This window comes from Bombus vancouverensis, chromosome 5 (assembly GCF_051014615.1).
Source record: "Bombus vancouverensis nearcticus chromosome 5, iyBomVanc1_principal, whole genome shotgun sequence".
Classification (NCBI taxonomy): Eukaryota; Metazoa; Arthropoda; class Insecta; order Hymenoptera; family Apidae; genus Bombus; species Bombus vancouverensis.
In genome coordinates, this window is record NC_134915.1 from 8,777,629 (window position 1) to 8,800,445 (window position 22,817).

Consider the following 22,817-nt stretch of genomic DNA (forward strand, 5'->3'; position numbering starts at 1 on the left):
GCAATTTTGAAGGGGATGAGAAAATACATGTTTAGCTGCACAACTAAATATAAAGATAATTTTGCTACTTGAATAATTTTGCTAATTAACCACGAATTCTTCGTAATCCATGATTTCGAAAAAAAATCATTCTTAGAAGGTAATTTCTTAATAATGTTTTAGGTTTATCTAATTGTTTCACACGTGTTCAAATACTTATAAACGGGGGTGTACTTACATAATTCGTTCTGAGAAGCAAGTTTTGACGAGGATCGTGTTTTTCGATGTTTAAAGGTCGCGTTATTTTGTTCGATCGAAACGAACGCGGGTGCAAACTTTCTGAATGCGTAGAAGGATTAATTAGCTTGCCATATTTAAGGTCAGGGGTCGTGCAATTCGTTTCGGTTTAAAGTGAAACGTCGCGTGAACGTAAGTGTTGTTTTAACGGAAAAAAATATTGTGGAAAGTTATTAAATGTCAGAATTTTTTTTTAGAATTTAAACCCTTGTTTTGGCTATTTGTGTTAACAGGAATTTTTGAAGGATATTTTAAAATCCTCCCACTATTATTGTAGTTAGAAGGATAATAAAATTGAAATGAGAAACGTCAAACACAAGAAATTTTTTTCAACAATAAAAGCACGCTAGAATTGAATAAAACAAAATTGAAAGAACGTAGCAAGGTCAAATGTAGAAAATGTATGTTCAAAAATTAATAAACTTTCGATTCTTATTAAAAGAATTAATCAAACACGAAAAAATATAGGGAAAGCGTCACGTACATAGTTTTACGTAGTTGTGAACGGTACTTAAAAATTTGTGGTCGCTTTCTCCCTCGTTGTTGCATTTTTTCCCACGAAAGATCGGAAACAATTTCACGATGATGAAGTAATTAGCGATGGTATCGCGTAGTTTAGCTGTTGGAAACACGTGCATCGTGCCCGTATAACGATGAATCTACTTTATTACGTACTGGGAGTGGTTCAGATAAACCACTAGGAAATATTACGTCGCATTATCGATGTAACCGCGTTCAGAGCTGTTTTATCGTTCATTACGCAATGTCCAGTCGGTGAGTAGATTACCGGGAGAGTCGTTCTAATGAATTTCATCGACGTCTCGCCCGGTAGTTATCGCGATTCCCAGTGTACGTTTTCCGATAGTGTTTGTTACCCGATCGAAAATAACCTCGCGATAAACTCTGTGAAACGCAAGTTTAATTATTTTAAGCGAGCTGCGCGTTTAATGCGGAAACCTTTGATACGAATATGTGTTTATGAAATAACAGTGAGATCGCGTTTTATCCGACGCGATACAATTAATTTTAATTGCCGTTAGAGATTCGAAAGTGGATGTACGTAAAGCATTGACGAATTCGCTGCTGCTGACGTATATCTATATATGTGGATGCACCGCAGAAATGGAAATTTTCATAATAAAAATTCAACAAACGCGACTGCCAAGCAGGAGGATCGATACGTTATCAGTACAATAAAGACTCCATATTTCTCTCCATTTACTTTATCATCCATTATTCACGCGACTGGACCCCCGTTTGTTTCAAAACGTTATCTTCAACGATAACTTCTCCTATAAACCATCTCTAGATATTCTTTTATCTTACCGTTCTCGTCACTGACTGAATCTCCTCTAAAGAATCTTCTCCAAAGATACGAATCAGTAGTATAACATTCCCGTTGACATTGCAGATTGCGAGGATTCGCCGAGTGTCGGATTAATGGTATCTCGACGGGGTGCAACAATGCTGTGCGCCCCCGGAAATATCGGGCTCCGTTTTGATTCGTGGACACCGATCCCTTCGTGCTACACCCCGTCGGGAACGATCCAATGTAAATCCACGCGCGTGTACCTACAAATGTATATTGGCGAAGAGAGAAATAGAAAGAGAGAGAGAGAGAGAGAGAGAGATTTAAGGCGACTCATTGTCGAGAAGGGTCCACCGAAATTCTCGCCAAGAAAACGCCTCTCCCTGACGCCTGTTTCCTTCGATTTCCTCACCCAAAGCCACGTAACCGTAAAATGGCCGATCTCCTCAATACACCAGACAGATATACACGTTTTATTCGTTCGACAAACCTTCAGAAAGCTGTATAAAGTTCGAGAAGGTTATGGAAGATGCGATACGTTTCAGTCATGTTAACAAAGGTTTATATTCAGCTCGTGAATGTATTTATTTGAACAGTTACCATAGAAAATCTGTATATACATATATGTTGTGTCAGTTGTATTTTCAACATTTTCAAGTTCCACTATAACGAGACACGATTGTGGTAATTATATTGGTAAAAGTTACACCCAATCTGAGAATATGCATAGAAGTTACAGGATATTTACTGCAAACATACTTTAGTAAGAAATTAGTGCGCAACATGAATAGCTGTTTTAAACGCATAAATGTTTAAAGATAACGTCACTAAAAATATCGAGGTTTATTGGTACAACGAATAACTGATTGCTTAAATACTGTAATGATCTCCGTGAAATATATATCTGTACTAAATATCTCGTAGCTTCTATGTACATTTTCAAGCTTGTTTTAAATCGTACCAGTGCGATCATGATAGCGAAATCCCGTTACTGTGGCAATGAAATTTCAGAATATTTTCACAAAAAAGCTTGTACAACTGCTGGAATGATTTCATAAGCAACTGTACGTAGATTCTTGGTTGAACGTCGAAGAGAAGAGTTTAGGGAACGCTCAGTGAGCGTTTAGGGTATACGTCTTCGATAAACCTTAGCAAGTTACGTTACGAAGTCGAAGTCGATCGAGTTCGCTCGTTGCCGGACGAACTTCTGTGTCGAATAGCTTCGGAATAGCCGATAGATATTTACCTCCGGGCGTCCCAAGTATTCACGAAATTACACCGAAACTCCCCGGATATCCCGGGCTTCGCGTGATCCATGAACGACGCCGGGAATTCGATCGGCTCGCTGCTAGGGAAATTCATGGCTTTCCACGCGAATTAGACGCTACCTTACCCATGTACAAGTTCTGTCGAACCTGCACCTAAATAACATCCCAACGATCGAATCTTCTCCCTCTCTTTCTGGTTCATCTGGTAGCCTAAATATTTGTCCTGCCAAGAAATATTCTCGATTCTCGTGTTTGGTTCCTGGTAGACTTTTAGGAGCGGCCTGGTGGAACCCTAAGTTCGACCTGGTGAAACGATCCGTGTCGAATAAATACTGGCTCGTTAGCGAAAACGTCGATGGAACAGACGAGGCTGTTCCAACAAGTTCTCACGATGCCCGGCCAATTTAGAGGCAAGCGATTCGAAAATATTTCGACGACATCCTTTGGAATTTTCGACACTCGATTCGTTCAGGAATTTAGAATTTCTTCAAAATCCACGGTCCTTGGTATTATGTCAGAGCTGGCAAATCGATCTGTTTCATACTTTTACAGTTTTGGAGGTATACTTTTATTTTATACTGACCACTTACAATACCGCGTAACATAGAAGTCACATATTAAAACATGTACCCGTTATATTTATTGAAGAATTCTAGCAAATTTTACGGTATTTGATATTTCACGTTACAAGGCACGTGTGTTCATTCTTTTCGAACTTTATTTTCTTCGTCTATTACTATTTCATTTTATTATTACCAGTGCACCAGCACCAAACCATTTATTTTCATTTGTTCCGTCATTTATTCTTTAAATTATTTTACGGATCTATCTCGACGCTTTCAAGTTCATCGTGTCTGTCGTTATCGGTTTATTCTACGTACCATTGTAATACTTTAAACACACGTATCTAAAAAACGAAGTTTCACTGCGAGAAACCCTACTAGAGTCTTGCTGTACTCTATAAATACATACTGCTAAATTATTAAACTTGTTTCAACAATGTCTTGCCCTTATTAATCTCGATTTTCTTTCACCCTTCTTACTAGGCAACAATACATGCTCCAATTTTTATACGTACGATATTCTCAATCAATAACAAAAATTCCTACATACTATCTGCATAATTATCCCAAAGAAGTTACTATTACTTCAACCAAGCTGCACGAACCTTTCCAATCTCATTCCACCGAACAGACTCCAATCTCCCACCTGTGCCAACTCCGGAGACTCGCGTTGGACCGATTCCTGGCGATTAGACGACGGCGGACGAGTCGTCGTGCGGTATTCAGAAGGCACGCGTTTATTCGCGTGTAGCCCAGTGCACGCAACATTGACGGTGATGAAACGAAGCACACAGGGGCGGTCTGCAGGCGGTCTTTCCAGCACGAAAGCTCCGCCTGCGACTCGATGCTACAGTACATGCACTGAGAAACGTCAACGTTCTCTTACGAGCCACGGAGAGGGCCGATCGTCCCTGTGTTCTCTCTCCGCATCTGCCGACACGTTTCAGGTATCCCGGTACGCGATCGGACCGTGCAGGACACCAGACGCGTTGCCAGGGCCATTCGCCACGTGTCGCGAGACCGGCTCATTGGTATGCGGCATACGCGCGATCGTAAGGCGCGCGAGAATTTGATCAGCCGCGATCTTTTGATGTCTGGAACCGTGACTGTCGATCTGGCGTCTCACGATGGAATCTTCCTGGTCACGATGTCGATCCTCGAGAACAGGAATCGACGTGTAAGGCTGCAGTCACATGGGCGTTGCGGCGACGTCCGTTGTAGAAATATATCGTCGTATTACATTGAAGAGACGCACGTCTATAACGTATAGGCTCCGATATACGACGGTATATTTTTACAACGGACGTCATGCAACGGACGTTGTTTCGATGCTCGTACGATCCCAGCCTATGAATGATGTTCGTGAAAAATGTCTTTCTTACGCCAAAGTTTCGTAATTATGCAGAGAAAAACATCATCGATTTCATTTATTTATCTTCGTACTTTAGTCCTTTTAAATTCATTTATACATAGAACCATTCTACGCGGTGTTAGTTTCCAAAATAGCAAAAGTCCCTATATTTGGTACATTGTATGTCGAATTTTTTCTCATGCGATTCCACATAAATTGTAATTTTTCTTTTTATTTATTACCTAACCAAGTCTGCTATATGACACCAACCCAAGCTCCCCAAAAGTACCTTTCCGTGTATCTCGGAAGGAGATCAAAGTCGAAGGACGGTTACATGTATAAGTGAAATCATTCAGAATAATTTACAACATATAATACATTATATAATTCATGTTTACTAGTGAGTATACGCCAGTATGAACAGGTGAATGGGGTGGGTGTTCTATGATAGGGTGGCTGCTCTTGGGACAATGGGAATAAGATATTGTTTTGGGAGTATTGTACGTTGTTATCTAAGCGTGCTTGTTTTATCGATGAACGTATTATTGAGTATTGTTGCTGGTATGGGACGATTTGGATTATTTAATGTTGTTTGGGGCAATTGGTCTTAGGTGGTTTTGGAGGAAGAATGTGTCAATGTACGCTACGATAAATTTATTAATTCGCAGAATATACATAGAATCGTTAGATATAGAGAAAGAATAGTCATTATTAGATCGCTATATTTGTCCATCATAATTTATGAAGTTACTATTTTAAATACGTTCTGAAGGAATACTGACTATTAAATATTATCTCTTTACTACAGACACACTAGTAAATTAAAGATTTTCCAAAAATTCCTATTTCTCTCGACCCATGCTCTCAATTTCACCTTCCCTTCAATTATGTTCGAACGTACCAGCGGATTACCAGGAATGTTTGTCACACAGTAGAACCGAGAGCGTGACGATCCCGTGACTTTCTACCGGATAGGATCGGCCTCTATGCTAATGCAGCACGGCGCATCATGGCACGATACAGTTTTCCTCCTTAACCCTTGGTTGACCCGCGAGTGAAAGTGCAGACGATGCCCGTTGACCGTACGTTCTCCTCGCAGTACGTCCGATCGATCGATCCCGTAACCGAGACGGAAATCCTTACGAGCTAGGCGACCCACGGAATGGCCGATAGACGACTTCCGTGGACGGATAGTATCGCCAACGACACACAACCAGTTTGGTGTCCCATTGAAAAGAACTCTGACCTCCCTTCGCCCCTCGCTAAAGCGGATTTCATCCTGAACGTTTCGTATTCGACGAGATTCGGCTGGGAAAGCGAATCGTACAGAAGGAAGGATTAGATTTTCCATAGAAAATATCGATGTTTGAGGTTGACGCAAGATATTAAAGAGGATGTATCGAGCATTATTATTCGAGACTCTCGTAGTCGAGCTTCGCTGTGACTCGAGTGAATTTTATCGATGAAACCTTCACGGCACGGTTTTTTGAATTCTTAGGGTGGACCTCCTTGCATAAAATGGGCCTTATTCTTATGGAGATGAATGCGGTGTACTTGTGATAGGTGTTGAGTACACTTTGATAAACGGAATATTGTATGATCCTATTTTTAGGAAGCATATGGCGTGTTAAAGATATTTTATGTTCATTTTGAGTTCGAATATCATGTGACCCAATCTGGATATCTTAGAAAACCTGGTAAATGTTATGGTGAACGATGTTATGAATTATGGATGGAATAAAGATGTTTTATGGATAATTCTTGGTGCAATGATTATGTTATTAGGATATATTTATTTTTCTAGTTTAACAAAATAGGTAAGTATGTCAGAGTACGTGTAGTTGGAAAAGTTTGTTGTAGAATAACCTCGTCCTAGTTTGCAAGGCGTTCGTAGAACGTTACCTTTAGACTTTGATTTCCAAAAATGTATTTCATTTATATAATTAATTAATATTAATTTAATTTATATAATTAAACCCAGGCTCAACTTAGATTTACTAACACAGATTGTACTACACGCGAAATAAATGTACAAAGGACTGCAAGAACTTACATATTTAATAATTTCATGTATTACTGAATTATTATATCCTGTATTGCATGAATTTAATTTATGCAGTTAGACCTATTGTTGGACTTAATTTATATTTAATTACACAAGGAATCTCTAGAAAACGGACCTTCGTAGAATTGGAAGAATTTATTTAATTTGATGCATTCCTGTATCGTTGTATCCTAACATTACGTGAATTTAATTTATATAATTAGGCCTATTATTGAATTTAATTTACATTTAACTACATATTCAGAATTTACAGAGTACGTATTTTCGAAGGGTTCAAAGAATTTATTTCGTTCGACGTATACCGAGGGCGTTGTATCTTGCGTTAGTTGGCTTGTTAGCGGTTAGTGATGAAGTCCTGCCTTCGGAGTGCGGCATCTCCAATGCCCAGCCGCCATAACGAGTAACGATTTATGCGTTAATATATCCTGGCTGTTGTACGGGCAGGGGCAAACTGCTTTTCGAAACCGATTTTTCTTTCATTCGACAAAGAATATATCGTGAAACTTCGTAAGGCAAGAAATCGTGACTGTTCGAATAAGAATATATGCCATACGTGAATAACATCGCTGTCTGAAATAGCTGTAAATCCAACTTGAAACTTTAAACATCGCTGGCTTATCTATATAACTATGCTGAGATGGAGTTATTTAAATTGCAAAAAGTAAGATGTTTGAGCCAGACTAGGCAATTTGCCTCGTAATTCGTCAAATTCGCTTATGAATAATTTTGAAGCGATCGACGAAGACCAGAGACAAAAAAGACTATAATGTAATTATGATAGTTATTTCTCATTACGGTGCTCGTGAAATTTTAAAACGTTTTATACAATACCTGAAAATTTTCTTGATAGGTGATAAGCGTTGAAACACTTTTGTGAGTCATATGTGTAGAATATACATAATATTTTCTTATTATTTTGTTATTATTAGATCGCGGATTTTTATGCAATTTTATACTTTTATGAAGAAAATTAAACCTACGTAGGTATTTATTTCGCTTACTAAATATCATGACGAGTACTTCACTTTTGATATTTCATATGTCTTAGTATATTATACGTTTTCCATAGCTTTTTGTATAACAACTTCCATTATTGTGTGCAAAATTCAAGGTTAGATTTTAAGGTATTGCAGTAGATTCGTGTGTCCGTAACACGTTGATAAAATCAACCTGTTAAACGATTCTCGCGTACGCTGTTTCCTCGAATCAATCGGTTGGACAAGTTGCAGAGTGAAATTGATTCTGTTATCGAGTTTGCTTGGGTGGAATCGGCTGACTGATGTGTTTTGAAATTCGGGCATTACGAGGATAGATCTAGGTATCTAAGTTACTGCTATCTCAAGCTGTACATCTTCTGTTCAAGTTTCAGGAAGTTCGATATACTGTAATGCGTTTTCGATTCTACGCGATTAGCCAAGCACTTACGTGGTTGAGTAGTTATCGTGGTTTCAAATTGTATTTAGTTGACTTCAGAGACATCATACGCTGTGCTTCGAGCGCAAAATGAAGCAAACATGGTGTGAAATTGGGGCGAAGGAATTTTTGGAGTTTTAGAATATTAACCCTTGCATCGATTTTCACAGATCTTTAATCCTCCAGACTTTTTATTCTCGAAACAAATATTATTTTTCGTAGAGGATTTTTAATTTACTAGCATCGTAATCTCCGCAGTACTATACCCTAATTATCATGCAGAAATGGGTATCGCAACGAAGAAATACAATACTGTGATACTGTACAAAACTATGTACTCTTTCCAAAAAAAGATCAGTGTTTTAATTTTCACAATACAGTATTCTGCACTTTCTTTTAATTGGAAACAGACCGATAAAGAATGAAATAATTATAACAATAGAGATTATAATCTTCACAAATGACACGAAGCTTAATCACGTAACAATTATATTGAATTTTTTGTGCACTTGTTACATCATCCGTTGATACATGTTTCAAAGGCTGTCTTAATGACACGAATGACAATTAATCCGCCAAACGTTTGACGAGATTGATCAAGTATTCCAATTGGCACACAGAGTGGTTAATCTTTGACCACGAAGAAGTGATATCAGTTTGACAACATGTAAATACGTAATGAAGTGTGGAAACCCCTAGCGTTCGAAACTGTAAACGCCTCCATTCGTCATTGTGCGCTCACTCTGCGGCTCCGAATTTATAATCCCACATGTTCATCCGGTATACTTCGCGTGATTCATCGCCTTACGTATATACATACGTGTCCGTGACAGATGAGTAACCATCTCTTCGAACGAATGTAACGAAACTATTAAATCGTCTGTTGTTTCTGATACGATGTATCTTGAATATATTGTACATATCGATAAAGCGTAGGAAGAGCTCCAATCCCTAGAACTTCCAAGTTAGAATCGCGATATGTTAATCGAGAGAATAGAGAGAGAGGGAGAGAGAGAGAGAGAGTGAGAGAGAGACAGACAGATGGAACGAAAGATTGCTAAATAAGCCATACTGGAATCAAACTGATCAACTTTATTAAAATAAATCGTTTTATTTTTTAGAGATTAAATACTAATTATTTGCAGTAGATCTTTGATTATTCGATCTAATCATGATACACATTGCTTGGATAATCGAATAGCTTTGTTTTCTCGTGAGATACGATTGGTTTCGTGAAGTGTTTTATAAATATTAATTATAATAATTATAATAATAATAATTATAAATATTAATATTCAATAGGGGCAAAAATATTTGTACATAATTGGGCTAAACAATTTTTTTCACTATCTTGAACATCAGGCATAGTTTTGAAACGTCAGGCATAGTTCGAAGATCGTAGAATGGATGGCGCTAGAAGTATACTTGATCTTTGAAACTACCCCTGAATAGAAAAGACTTCATTAAAAAATAACGAAGAATAATAATGAGGCCATATCAAATTTTCATATAAATATTTTTATTTTGTTGTAGTAAACAGAAGGGACAATGATATTTGACGATCGAAGAACGTCTTAAGGATCGAGGAGCTAGAGTTTCGACTGTGAAGAAGATACCAGACAACTTTTTCTGACGGTGTTCTCAATTCATTCACGTTAGGTTGAATATTGATACATGTTTACATTCGTTAGGTTGGAAAGTTAGTTGGAAGCTACGTGTTGGAACGTGTTAAAGTTTCTGGATCGCGAGAAAAAATATCTACAGCCAAGTGTTAATGATTCTAGATCGTTTCGGATAGAATATAGGAATAAGTGTTAATATTTTTGGTCAGCTTTGCCGACAGATTTTTAAGCGTTGTCGTTTACGAAGTTTAACGTGGAAGTGTAACAAAGCATTAACACCGAGTCGTTATTATCACTGACTCTAGTTTTTAATGAAACTAGTACGAAAACACTAAGCCTGATCTTGTTATACTTTATTTCATAGTATTTATTCTTCGATATTTATTTATTACATTATTTTAAATCCTTAAACGGTTAAAATATTTCACGATCTTTAACAAAATTATGAATATGGAGCAATTTTTTGTTTTTGCAATGTGAAAATATAATAAAGTACTGCTAATACTTATGTTATTTAACTATTGATTAATGCTGTAACATTATTAATGCCGACTATTGTTTTTAATTAGACTGCTATAAAAACATTTTGACTAAATCATTAAACTAACAAAATATTCTTTGGTGTCTAACCTAAATGCAGAAAGTCCAGCAACTCTCTGAAAATTTTCAATAAAATTCTCAACATCCCCCAACGTTATCCATCCCAAACCAACAGTTTAACCCTCAAGCTCTCGAGAAGAATAAAATTCAAAGCATGACTTCTCGTCCTTCTGCCGGGAGAATTTCCAAACAAACTTCCAACCAGAAAGACTTGCCTCTTCTCCCATCCTGTGTACCGGAAGCAGAGGACGCGTGTACAAATCAGCGGTAGAGCCCATAGACAACAAATCACAGGGGTTGTCCGGTCGAATGCAAAGGAACACGACGCTGCTCGTCGCTTATTAAGCACCGACAACCCCGGTGAAGGCAAGAAAGGTCCGTGGGTGGGGGAGGGAACCCTCGAAGACGGGGAGAGAAGCCGCTTGATAAATGCGCGCTCGTACGCCTAGGAACCAGTTTCGTGTTTACCTAGTAAGTAGCGTTGTCAGTCAGCTGGTTTGTTGCATCTTCGCAACGAGGCAGCCGCCCGTGGCGTAAAACGCTAGCACGCTTACTCCTTTGTGTATACTTGTTCCTTTCTCTTTGGATACATCTGTGTGTGTTACGCAGAGAGAACGAGAAAGAGAGAGAGTGAGAGAGTGAGAGAGAGAGTGAGAGAGAGAGAGAGAGTGAGTCGGGCGTTACTACTATAGCGTATATTCGTATTCAACGGGAGGGAATTCAGTGGGGACCGTTGGAGGGATATATACAGAGGGTGGTGGAGGCAAAATTGGCCAGTGGTGGGGAGAGGAGTGGGGGGTTGCTGCACGCCGGCAGTCATGCAGGGTGCGTGACCGTCGATGGAATAGGGATTCGGAGTCGAAGTCAGTTGCTGTCGGACGTTCTTGGAGGAACGTTGTCACGTTCTCCACTCTCCGATTGTACTTCGTACCATTGTGCACACGTAGTTTCTCACGAAGTTCGGTCTTACTTTTAAACGATCTTATTTTTAACCGCAGTCGCCTTTTGAGATAAGTAGTAACCGTGACAACGTATAAAATATACAAGTGATCGAGGAATATCAAAGTTTGTGTCAGTCAGTGGTTATGATCGTTCGGTGTTTATTTTATTCGCAGGTCGAACAACATCGTTATTGGGGATTATCCGTTCTCTTATTTTAGTGTCCTTGTCTCGTCGATCAGTGAAATCTCTGCTACGCGCTATTGACGATATCGTCAAAGATTATCTCGAAAGTTTCCACTGCTGTTTATCGGGAAAGGGGAAAACGGCGTGTAACGCGTATCCGAATCGGCTCGAACAGAAGTGGTGCCGTGACAGAGTGACTATGAGTGCGTGACGACCGGAGTGCAACGTTACGACGATTGGCTTACGCGACTCACGCGACGGAGGCGAGTCAGTTTGCGAGCTGTTGCGAGTAACGACGCGCGTGCGACAATTGCTCGACTATGGAGTCGACACGGCTTCGTTTGGCGATGTTGGGGATCGTCTGGTCGCTGTTTTTCAACGCTGGAACGATACACGGCCGCAGCATCACCAGTCTCGAGGCACCGACCGGCTGCGAGTGGAAAAAGGACGGAGAGGATGGGGAAAAAGCTCTGGCCTGTAGGGTTAGAACTATCGCCAACGTGCCCAGCCTAATTGGCAATCTCTCGGCCATTCAAGTGGACTCGATCAGTTCTTTGGCCTTGGAATGCAGTGACGTGTTGTTCTTCGAGAGCCAGATAGACGGGCCGCACGGTTTCTTCTCCCCTCTGCCTCGTTTGGAGAAGCTTCGCGTGGATTATTGCAAGATCCGATATCTGCCAGGCGGTGTTTTCGCGTCCGCGCACAACTTACGCACGTTGTCCGTGAGAACGCACAACGGAGATTGGTCGGCGATGACTTTAGAGCTACACAGGGATTCTCTTCGTAGCTTAACGTATCTACAGCATTTAGATCTGGCTGATAACAATCTGTGGACACTGCCGTCTGAATTGCTCTGCCCGGTGCAGAGCCTCGCTACATTGAACTTGACGCGCAACAAGTTACAGGACATCGTTTCCCTGGGCTTCTCCGATTTGGTCGAGTCGTGTACGCCTAGTCTCGAGGTGCTCGATCTCAGCAACAACGATCTCAGCACCCTGCATGATCGAGCTCTGAGCAATCTGCGCAGCCTAACGGTGTTGAAGCTGCAGGAGAACGTGATCACAGCCGTGGGTGATCACGCTCTGGCTGGATTGACCGCGCTACACTCGCTCAACATGTCCAGCAACCGTCTGGTAGCATTGCCGCCGGAATTATTCTCACGAACGAAGGAATTAAGGGAGCTGATACTTAGCAATAATTCGCTGGCGGTATTAGCGCCGGGCTTATTAGACAATCTGGTCGAACTGCAGATACTGGATTTAAACAGCAACGAATTGACGAATCGCTGGGTTAACAGAGACACATTTTCCAGACTCGTTCGACTCGTCATTTTGGATCTGTCTTTTAACGCGCTTACGAGGATCGACGCACACGTGTTCAAGGGTTTATACAGCCTTCAAATTCTAAAACTCGAGCACAACGATATCGAAACACTGGTAGATGGATGTTTCGGCTCCCTGACGAATTTGCACTCATTGACTCTTTCGCACAATCGCATAGCGAGATTCGATCCAGCACATACGATAGGTTTGACCACTCTGAATCAGCTCTTTCTGGATACGAATAAACTCAGAACGCTTCATCGTCACGTGTTCGATAATCTAACCGGCCTGCAGGATCTTTCTCTTCGAGGAAATTATCTAACGGAGATCCCGTACGCGGTTCGCGTGCTCCGCTCGCTGAAGACTCTTGACCTTGGCAAAAACCACGTGTCCAGAATCGACAATGACTCGTTCGACGGGTTGAGCGAACTGTATGGACTACGGCTGGTAGACAACAAACTGGAGAACGTGTCGCGCGAGGCGTTCGCCGCGTTGCCCGCGCTGCAAGTGTTAAATCTGGCGAACAATTACATCCGTCACGTGGAGCAGAGCGCGTTCGCGAACAACCCGGTGTTGCGCGCTATTAGATTGGACGGGAACCAGCTAACCGAGATTCGCGGCGCGTTTACCAGCCTCACGACCCTGGTCTGGCTGAACGTGTCGGACAATAAGTTGCTATGGTTCGACTACAGTCATCTGCCGAGCAGTATAGAGTGGTTGGACATACACGCGAATCAGATAAGCGAGCTTGGGAATTATTACGCGGTTAGGAATACGCTGCGTATAAAGTTGCTGGACGCGAGTTACAACCAAATCGTCGAGATCGCTGATGCGAACGTGCCTGATAGCGTGGAGACGTTGGTCCTGAACAACAACAAAATACGCTCGATCGTCCCTGGAACTTTTCTTCAGAAGAGGAGCTTGGAGAAAGTCGTATTGTACGAGAACGAGATAAGAAGCCTGGACGTGGCCGCCATAGCGTTGCAGACAGTACCAGAGGACGTAGAATTGCCACAGTTTTATATCGGAAATAATCCTATTCTGTGTAACTGTTCCATGGAATGGTTACCAAGAATCAACGAAATGGCGCGTCTTCGACAGCATCCTCGAGTGATGGACCTCGATTCGGTCACGTGCGAAATGGTTCACGCGCGCGCGACACCGCGAAGGCCTCTACTGTCGCTGAAACCGAAGGACTTCCTCTGTCAATACGTGGCGCATTGTTTCGCCCTGTGCCATTGTTGTGACTTCGACGCGTGCGACTGCGAGATGACCTGCCCGGACAATTGTTCGTGCTATCACGACCACAGCTGGTCGAGCAACGTGGTGGACTGCTCGAACGCCGGTTACAAACACGTTCCTGAAAGGATACCTATGGACGCGACCGAGATCTATCTGGATGGGAACGAGCTCGGCGACTTGGGTAGCCACGTGTTCATCGGAAAACGCAGATTGGAGGTACTGTTCCTGAACAACAGCGGCATATCGGCGATTCATAATTTCACGTTCAACGGTGTGGGTGCGTTGCGCGTCCTTCACCTCGAGGACAATGCGCTACGTGAGCTGCGTGGCTTCGAGTTCGATCAGCTGGAACGCATGTCCGAGCTCTATCTGGATCACAACGCGATCGCGACCGTGGGCAACACGACCTTCAAAAAAATGAAGAATCTCGAGGTGTTAAGATTGGACAGCAATCGAATCGTCAACTTCAGGCCATGGGAAGCATTGCCCAGCGTCGGGGATAGCACGCGGGTCGCTTTGGAGGGTAACGCTTGGAGCTGCGAATGCGGCAGCGCTGCTAAATTGCGCGGCTGGCTAGCCGAGCATCGTGGGGATCCCGAGAAGATGTACTGCCGCGACGGCGCCGAGACTCTGGCGCAGGCTATGAAGCGTTGCGGCGATCCGTCTACAGAGGCCGTCAGCCGTGGCATTCAGGAAATCCCTTTGCTAGGTGGCAACTTTGTGCCGCTTTTAGCGGGCGCCTTGGTGGTTGTGATCGCCATTTGCCTGTTCGTCGCGCTCGCCTTCGCTTTTCGCCAGGACGTGCGTCTCTGGGCACACGCACGTTACGGTCTCCGCCTTGGAAAAATGACCACGCCGCCGGACGAAGAAAGGGATCGCCTTTACGACGGCTACATAGTCTACAGCGAGAGAGACGAGGATTTTGTCTCCAGATTCTTGGCCGCGGAATTGGAACAGTCTGGCTTGGCTCTTTGTCTTCACTGGCGAGATTTGCCACCGGCCAGGCCGCAAGAAGCTGTACCACCGGCTGCGGCGGCAGCCAGACGCGTCGTTATCATTTTCTCGCCGGTGTTCTTGGCAAATGAATGGCAGCATACGGAATTTCGTGCTGCCTTGAGGACCGCGCTGGAGAACATCAGACCCAGCTCGAGGAAAAGACGCGTGGTCATTCTTCTGGCCACGGAAGCTCCTGCCCGTGATCCCGAATTCCAGCTGCTGCTTCAAACCTGCACGGTCGTCATGTGGGGCGAGAAGAGGTTCTGGGAGAAACTACGGTTCGCCATGCCCGATTCCGTGGGCAAAAGGCGAGACAGCAAGAAGGTGAACGACCGAAATCGCAAACCGGCGCGTTACACCGCCGCGCCGTCCGCTGGCGACGTATGGACCAAGCCTAATGGCGTTTTGGTCGCACCGGTGCACGCACCCACGCCAACGCCCACGCAGTCCACCTATGTCAGCTCGGCGTCCAGCAGAACGGAGGACGAGGACAGCGGCGCGGAACATCAGCATCAGCATCAACATCAGCACGGCGGTTACAGCGCGTTGCACACCGGAAACGCGCGGCCGGCGAGCCTGTCCTCGAGGGGCAGCCATCTTTACAGCACCATACCGGAACCACCGGTGCCCACTGCACCTCCTGGTGAGGTCTTGACGCATCCAGCCAATCCTCGTACTTATTTCGTCTAGTATAGACGGTCCTCGTCGTCCGTCGCGCGACGATCCACGATTCACCGTGTCAGAGGCTGGACTCTGATGGAGTCTGCGATTGTAAAAAATTCGCTCTAGGAATGGGAATGAGAGTGGAACAAGGAGAGAAAGAAAAATAGGAAATGAAAGGAACAGAGAGAGAATGAGAGAACGTATGTTGCGGTAGGATATTTGTACAGTTTCGTTCGCGATGGACCGACGCGATGGCGTACACGCGACGATTCGTCCGGCGTCGCTCTGTTTGCTCTTCCACTAGAATCGGTTGATTAGGGATCTTCCTCGGGTTTCCGTGTTCCGTGTTACGGAACGAGCGAGGAGGATCGTTTATGCAGGGGTTTCGGGGTCGGGGTTGGACGTCGGTATCGGGAGTATCGCCTCGCGAGAAAGTGTTTTCCATAGGACGCGAGGCGGCCTCGAACCTTTTCGTTTACCTCGACGAGTACGAACGCGAATGTCGATAAAATCAAGAGAGCCAGGTTTATTTGATACAGGTTCCTTTGTAACAGGGAACGCACACGTGATCGAGTCATTATTTTTTCGTACTAGAGAGGAGGAATTCAAAATACAGAATTTTTTCTCTTTACGACGAACATTTTTCGGATATATGTGTATGTGTACGAAGCGAAAAGAGTAAGAGCTTTAGGTGATAAAAAAAGAAAAAAAATATGGCAGTCAATGAGGACATAGAATGTAATTATTGTTCTCGTCATTCCTTTAGGGCCTAAGATGAAACAGACACACTGACAAAAAAAAAAAGTATTAAATTAAACGCAACCCCAGAGATTCGAAGTAGATTATAGAAATTCTTCTTCGTTGTTGCACGACCACCTCGTTCAGGATTCGTCTTCGCGTGCATCCTTCGATTTCTGAAAGCGAGCGAAGAAAAGGCCAGGCCTCGAAATTCTTCTCGTCATCGGGGCTTTCGTGACGTCGAGAGTTTCGATCACGCTTGAAAAATAACTCTCACCGGCCGTGCCGCTTCGTCAGACTAGCATCCACCGATTTCACCGTGCACCTCGATCGATCGCGAGTTTTCACCTTTTTTTCTCACGTACGTTGTTATTTATTTTCCATTCGTTCGCGATTTAGCCGACCAAGTTCTGTGATTTCGTTTGTTTTACGACCCTTCGACGATTGCGATATGATACGTTTTTGTTAAGGATCAATATGTTTTCGTTTTGAAGTATGTGATTTTGTTTTACGAGAAAATTGCGAGATTATGTGTCTCTCAGAGGCTATTACGATGGTTTTTATCGAGAGATATATACTTTTCTCCGAATGATTAGAAGATTCGTAAATTATTAATCGACAAAAGTTCGTGACGTTCTTTTTATTTTTTGACGATACTTTCGTTTCTTTAAAAATCGTAATCTAGTTATTTCGACGTTCTTCGATAACCTTTGTTTACGATTTAACGAACACGAGAGTGGGGAGAATTAAAGCTACTCAAAGATTTCTATTTCTCGTATAAATTTCTCCATGCACGATGTAAAATATAATTCACCCCATTCTCGTGAAAAACACGTAAAACCATCGTGGTAGCTTCGTATTTCTCAAAAGCGATGGATACGCTCGTATTTAGTTCCAGATTAATTTTTATTTCCGAGGACTGTACGTTTACTTCAGCGATCAAGCGTTTTTCTTCCAATACGGTGTATTTTATATTTTTCTCCCTTTCTTCCCGTAAAAGAGCGCTCGGGAACGCGATCGAGTTGGTAGCTACAGGATCATCGAAGCGTTCGAAGCGGCCCGTACACCGATCGGAAATGAAAGAGAGAAAAGACGAGAACGATACGTGTCGTACGTGTCGCGTGTGTGCTCCGTGATCCCGGGGCGCGCTCTTCTTCGTACTAATTGTATATTTTTTCCCCCGCTCTCGGGAGACGGAGTCGGCACACCCCTAGTTCTCATTCCTGTCGTTCGTTCGTCAATTCGTTAGCTAGAGAGAAAGGAATTTAAACGAATGTGTGGGAGCATTAACGAAAGATATCGTCTCTTAGAAGCGCGTGTCCGAAAAAGAATAAAGAGAAGAAAAAGAGAAGTTAGTTGGTACATGGATCGAGGAGGAGATGAGAGAGTGTGAAAATAAAAAAAGAGAAAATAAAAGGGAAAAAAGAGGAAAAGACAGGAGACGTCTAGCGAGACACACCTCGTTCCTAAGATTCACGACTGTCTTTTGCGAGAAAAAGCAACGGTCGCCAAACGCTTATTAGTCTGTAAGTGAATACCTCCTGTAAATACTTGTGTATAATCTAACGTTGTAAATAACTTCACGCACACTTCTCGAGCACATCAAAGTGGCCAGGCACTTGTACCTATATATAGGGCTATTAAACTGGTCTCTTAAACGGGAGAAAATTTCTCCACTCTCTTCAAGGAATTTGCGGATTTATTAATTGTATTGTATTGTTGTAAATACGCTCATCGGATCACGCATATATATTATATATATATATGTATATTGTATTCACGATCTGTTACGTGATTATTAAATTAATTGCCACTTTCCATTTCAGCAAAGAACCATGAGAAATAAACACGTTTGTTTTGTAAAAAAAAATATAAGTGAAGGAAGAATATTCTTTTGTTCCCTTGTCACTTCGCCCGTGAGAAACCGTGTTCGGGTCAGTGAACGCGGCTAACTCGAAAGTTTTCCATCGGAGGAAAGCCCCGAACTTTGACGTCCTTCGCGAACTCGTTTTAATTCGTCCGACACTAATAGCTTTCTCCCCTCGTCGAACGTGGCTCCTCTTTTCACCAAGTTGCTCGCCTTCTGATCGCTTTTCTCTATCCCACCCCCTCTTCCCTTTGTCTGATCTTTTTCAGTTTCACTCTTTCTTTTTTCTTCCTCTCTTTTTCTTAACTTGAACATCGAACGTAGAAACTTATTAATATTGGTCGGTGATTGTTCCCTGCGTGAGATGGGCGAGTACCTAAAGCGCTTATTAATATTCCGCGACTGAATGACGTGGCGGCTACAGTCGTACGATAAATTTTCAGGATGTATATCGAGCTCCATCGATAATGGTATACCTCTGGCTGCATAAACTCGTTCACACTTTCACCTGGCTGTATCCACAAGTAGCCAAACCTGATAATGGCCAGTTATTATTCGTCGGGTTTCGAGGGAATTTTTATTAGACACTTCAAGCCTCACCCTGGGGAGGTATATGGTTTTTGTGGATGAGACGTGCGAATATACAACACAGCATTCGCTAAACTTTCACTTTATCGTGGTTTACTATACTTTATTATACATATACATGTACGATAGGGACGCTTGACTATAAAATTCGAAGTAGAATGGTTTAATTCGACTTTTAGAGGTTGCATTTTACCAATTAAAGACCATTATATATATATCATATAATTCGTTTCTGTTTCTTTATCATTGCTTAATACTCTTTCCGTCGCTATTTTTCTCCCCATACGGATCTCACAGTTTTACGAAAGTAGGAAACATCAAAGCATTTATAGCGATATCTTTTCTAAATTGTAAAAACTGTCTCTGTGTCTCCGATTTGTAACGAGTTTCTGCAAAATGTCCATTACTCTAATATATACTTTATCTACTTTGACAAAACCAGATATAAATTACTTTGCTCGTGTCATTTAGTAACTTTATGTTTATGTGAATTTTATACTGTTTGGTACTTGATGGTTTAAAATGCGCGATATCTCTTATCGTGATATCTGTGCGCGATTCAGACCAATAGATTATTCGTTACATATTGCGAAGAAGAATCACTATCTTTCTGTCTACGAAACTGTCTTACTCACAGTTTTCTACTCGAGTAGTTTCCTGCTGGTTCTATTAATACGATCTATATCGAATTCGACGTGAACAGTTGGATTTAATCCGTCTGGATTAAGATTGGATTATACTCGATAAATTGAATTTCTCTCTGATAGTTGAATCTCTAAGTTGAATCACCTGGTGGATATTTTGGGAGCGTTATCGATCATTTACGGCCGTAAGTGTTTGGTTTTCGAGAAAGCATCCTCTCGAGAGGTTTCTTCAGGCTCATACAGGAAATAGATCCTCGACCAAGGCGCGAACACTTGAGAACGTTAGCTGCAGTGGCTCGGGAAAGTACTTGAACACTTGCCATAGAAAACCTTTATGTACGTATCATATGTGTTATGTAAAGACGTATTGAAACTTGATTAGCAGTATACGTGACATAATTATCATGATTGCATTGGTAAAATTTATAACGAATTTCGAGATGTATGTAGAAATTATAAGATTTTTATTGCAAAAAAAAATTAATATATAGTATGAGTAACCGTACTGAATATTGAGGCTTATTAAAAATGAACTATTCTACTATAACTAACTTTAACTATTAATGACTGTTCTATGGAATAACGATTGACACTGAGATCGACTTCCATCGAATTATTACAACGAATAATTGATTATACAAGGGTTTTTGCAAACTTTACGAAATAATATTTTTGCGTCAAATATCTTGCAGGGTCTATGTACTTATCCAGATTTGTTTTGAACATTATTAATATAATCATGACAGTCTAGTACATTATAGTGCTGATGAAATTTCTACATTTTTCGTGTATAATACACATACACACATGATATATTTTTAAAAGGCTTGGGAGCATAAGTAGAAAAAATCTGCCGGCTTTCCAAAAAAAGAACCCGCTTTACGCTAGAAACATTTTGCCGAGGAGGATGATTAATAATGAAAATGATAAATCGCAAAAATCTACATTATTTTTGCAGCATGTTGTACGTGATTAATTATAAGAGCCGCTTACCTTAAGCTGTTATTTCTGTGCTATTCAATAACTAATGGAGTGCGGAGAAATTGAATCATATATCGTCAAACGATAAATCTGTTACGTATGAACGACACGTTATAGTTTCGTAACGAGTTAGCGTGTTCATTTCCAGCCTGTGAATAGGATATTTGCCTGTTCGTACTAAGGTAACAGTTATTACAGAAGCAGACCTTTATCACGATATAAACACTTCGAAATGATTTCCAATCATTGCCTTAAATCTGTTCGAGGTAGAATAGCGAAACGTTCCCTATATCGTCATACAACTCATATTCAAATACAGGGTGAGTCACGTAGAGCTTTACGATCTCGTTTCTTCGAAACAGCTGCGAAGACATACAGATATTAAAGTTGTTGCTCCTTTTTTTGAAATTAAATGAGATACAACGAGGAGTTGGAATGGTAAACAACGTAAGTACCAGAAGTTTTTTCTATTTCAATTCCTCAGTCACTTGAGATGCAACGAACTTTCGGCACAAAGTATCATATTTGAATATTACATTAAATTTCAATCAATTTATTTGGTTGACTGTTCTAGAAAAAAAAAATCGTAAAGCTTTTTGCAACTGACTGTGTACACTTTGATTAACACTTTGCATGAAATATGTACTTTCCTCATTTCTCCTTTATTAACCCTCGCGATCCAACATGGGCGTAGCATAATAACCCATAAATTTTCAAACTTATGCATGCTCGAACCTTACATAATTTTCTTCCCCCAAATATAATGATTATTTATACGATAAATTATACATCCTCTGGAGCCTTAAATTAATTTACTCGGCAAGAGATTTATCCAAAATTAATACTGCCTCCTGATAATGCGAGTCGTACTAATTACTCGAACGAATTCAAGGAAACCGAAATAAGGTCGATCAGATTGAGCACAGCAGTTGACACGATGGCTCTGAACGTTAATCCGAAGCCAGGCTGGTTGGTTTTTCCCCGCGCCAGTTGTAACTCAAGCCGGGCAACGTTTTCCCACGCGTGCGCTAAATAACGCCGACATTAAGCGAGCAAGACGGCTGGAAGAAAAGGAGGAGAGAAAAAAGAACGAGAAGAAGGAGTACCGTATAGAAAGACGATGCGGAAGAAGCGAACGACACAGAGACTTGCGGCGACGGAGAAATGGCTAAGATAAGCGGAACGCGGAATAATTTATCGCGTTAGCCGTATCGCGGAAAACTGAGACGCTTCTGGGAATAAAATGTTAAATACGGCGCGTACATGCACCCTCGCCAAGAATACCTTTATCACGCCGGCCAACTTACCGAACAGACCTTTCCAACACGGCCAGCACAGCGGCCGTGATAACAACGGAAACGCCCATCCCCTCAACCTGCTGGAAATTACAGTCCCGCGAATACCGAGCCACGAAAGTGTTTAACCCTTTGCAGTCTTGTGTCATACTTTCGTATATGGCAACGCGTGATTTCGTAGGGTAAAGGTGTTAGGTTGAGAATTTTAGGGGTTCGTATTTGGGATATTTTTAGAGGAATACGATTAACATTTCTTAGCGTGGACTTTTGACTTAGGAATTTTAGGATTTATTTGGAATTCTTTTCGAACGATTAAAATTTTTTGGGACGAACTCTTAAGTTAGGAATGTTAGGTTCCTACATGGAATTTTTTCAGAGCAGTGTGATTAAAATGTTGCAGCAAGTAACTGTTAGGTTTGGAATCTTTTAATTTATTTGCGATCCTTCTAGGGATGCGATTAACATTCCTCAGAGGAAACTTTTAGATTAGAAATTTTAGCTTCTATTTGGTATTTTTGATGTCTCCGACACTAATTAAATACGAAGCTGTCAACTTTCCTTTCATTCTGAACGATTCGAGATCTATCACTCGCTCTACTCAAAATCGAGTTGAAAGACGCTTAAACTTGTTCCCCTTTATCATAAAACCACCCTTTAACATACTCTTCCTCCAATCTTCATCAGGAACATCACGCATGATCTCTTCTCTCGTCCCAACGAGACTCGACATTATGCGGGCTATATCGCACATATTTAATTCTGTACACCGCATATACGCGATGAGAGACCTACGCAGTCGACTGTTTGACCGCAAAGGGTTGCAACCCCTGCCGCAACCTGAACCAAGAGAAGCTTGAGCTGGGTATCCGGGAATTTCACGCGCGTTACA

At 41.8% G+C, this 22,817-nt stretch overlaps 1 protein-coding gene across 1 annotated transcript; it reads left to right on the forward strand.

Annotated features, from left to right (window-relative positions):
* Nucleotides 1-11,289: 11,289 nt before the first annotated feature.
* Nucleotides 11,290-18,428, forward strand: LOC117160500 (toll-like receptor Tollo). The gene has a single exon (XM_033341272.2). The coding sequence runs from the start codon at nt 11,913-11,915 to the stop codon at nt 15,840-15,842; it is 3,930 nt and encodes a 1,309-aa protein (XP_033197163.1). The 5' UTR covers nt 11,290-11,912; the 3' UTR covers nt 15,843-18,428.
* Nucleotides 18,429-22,817: the final 4,389 nt, after the last annotated feature.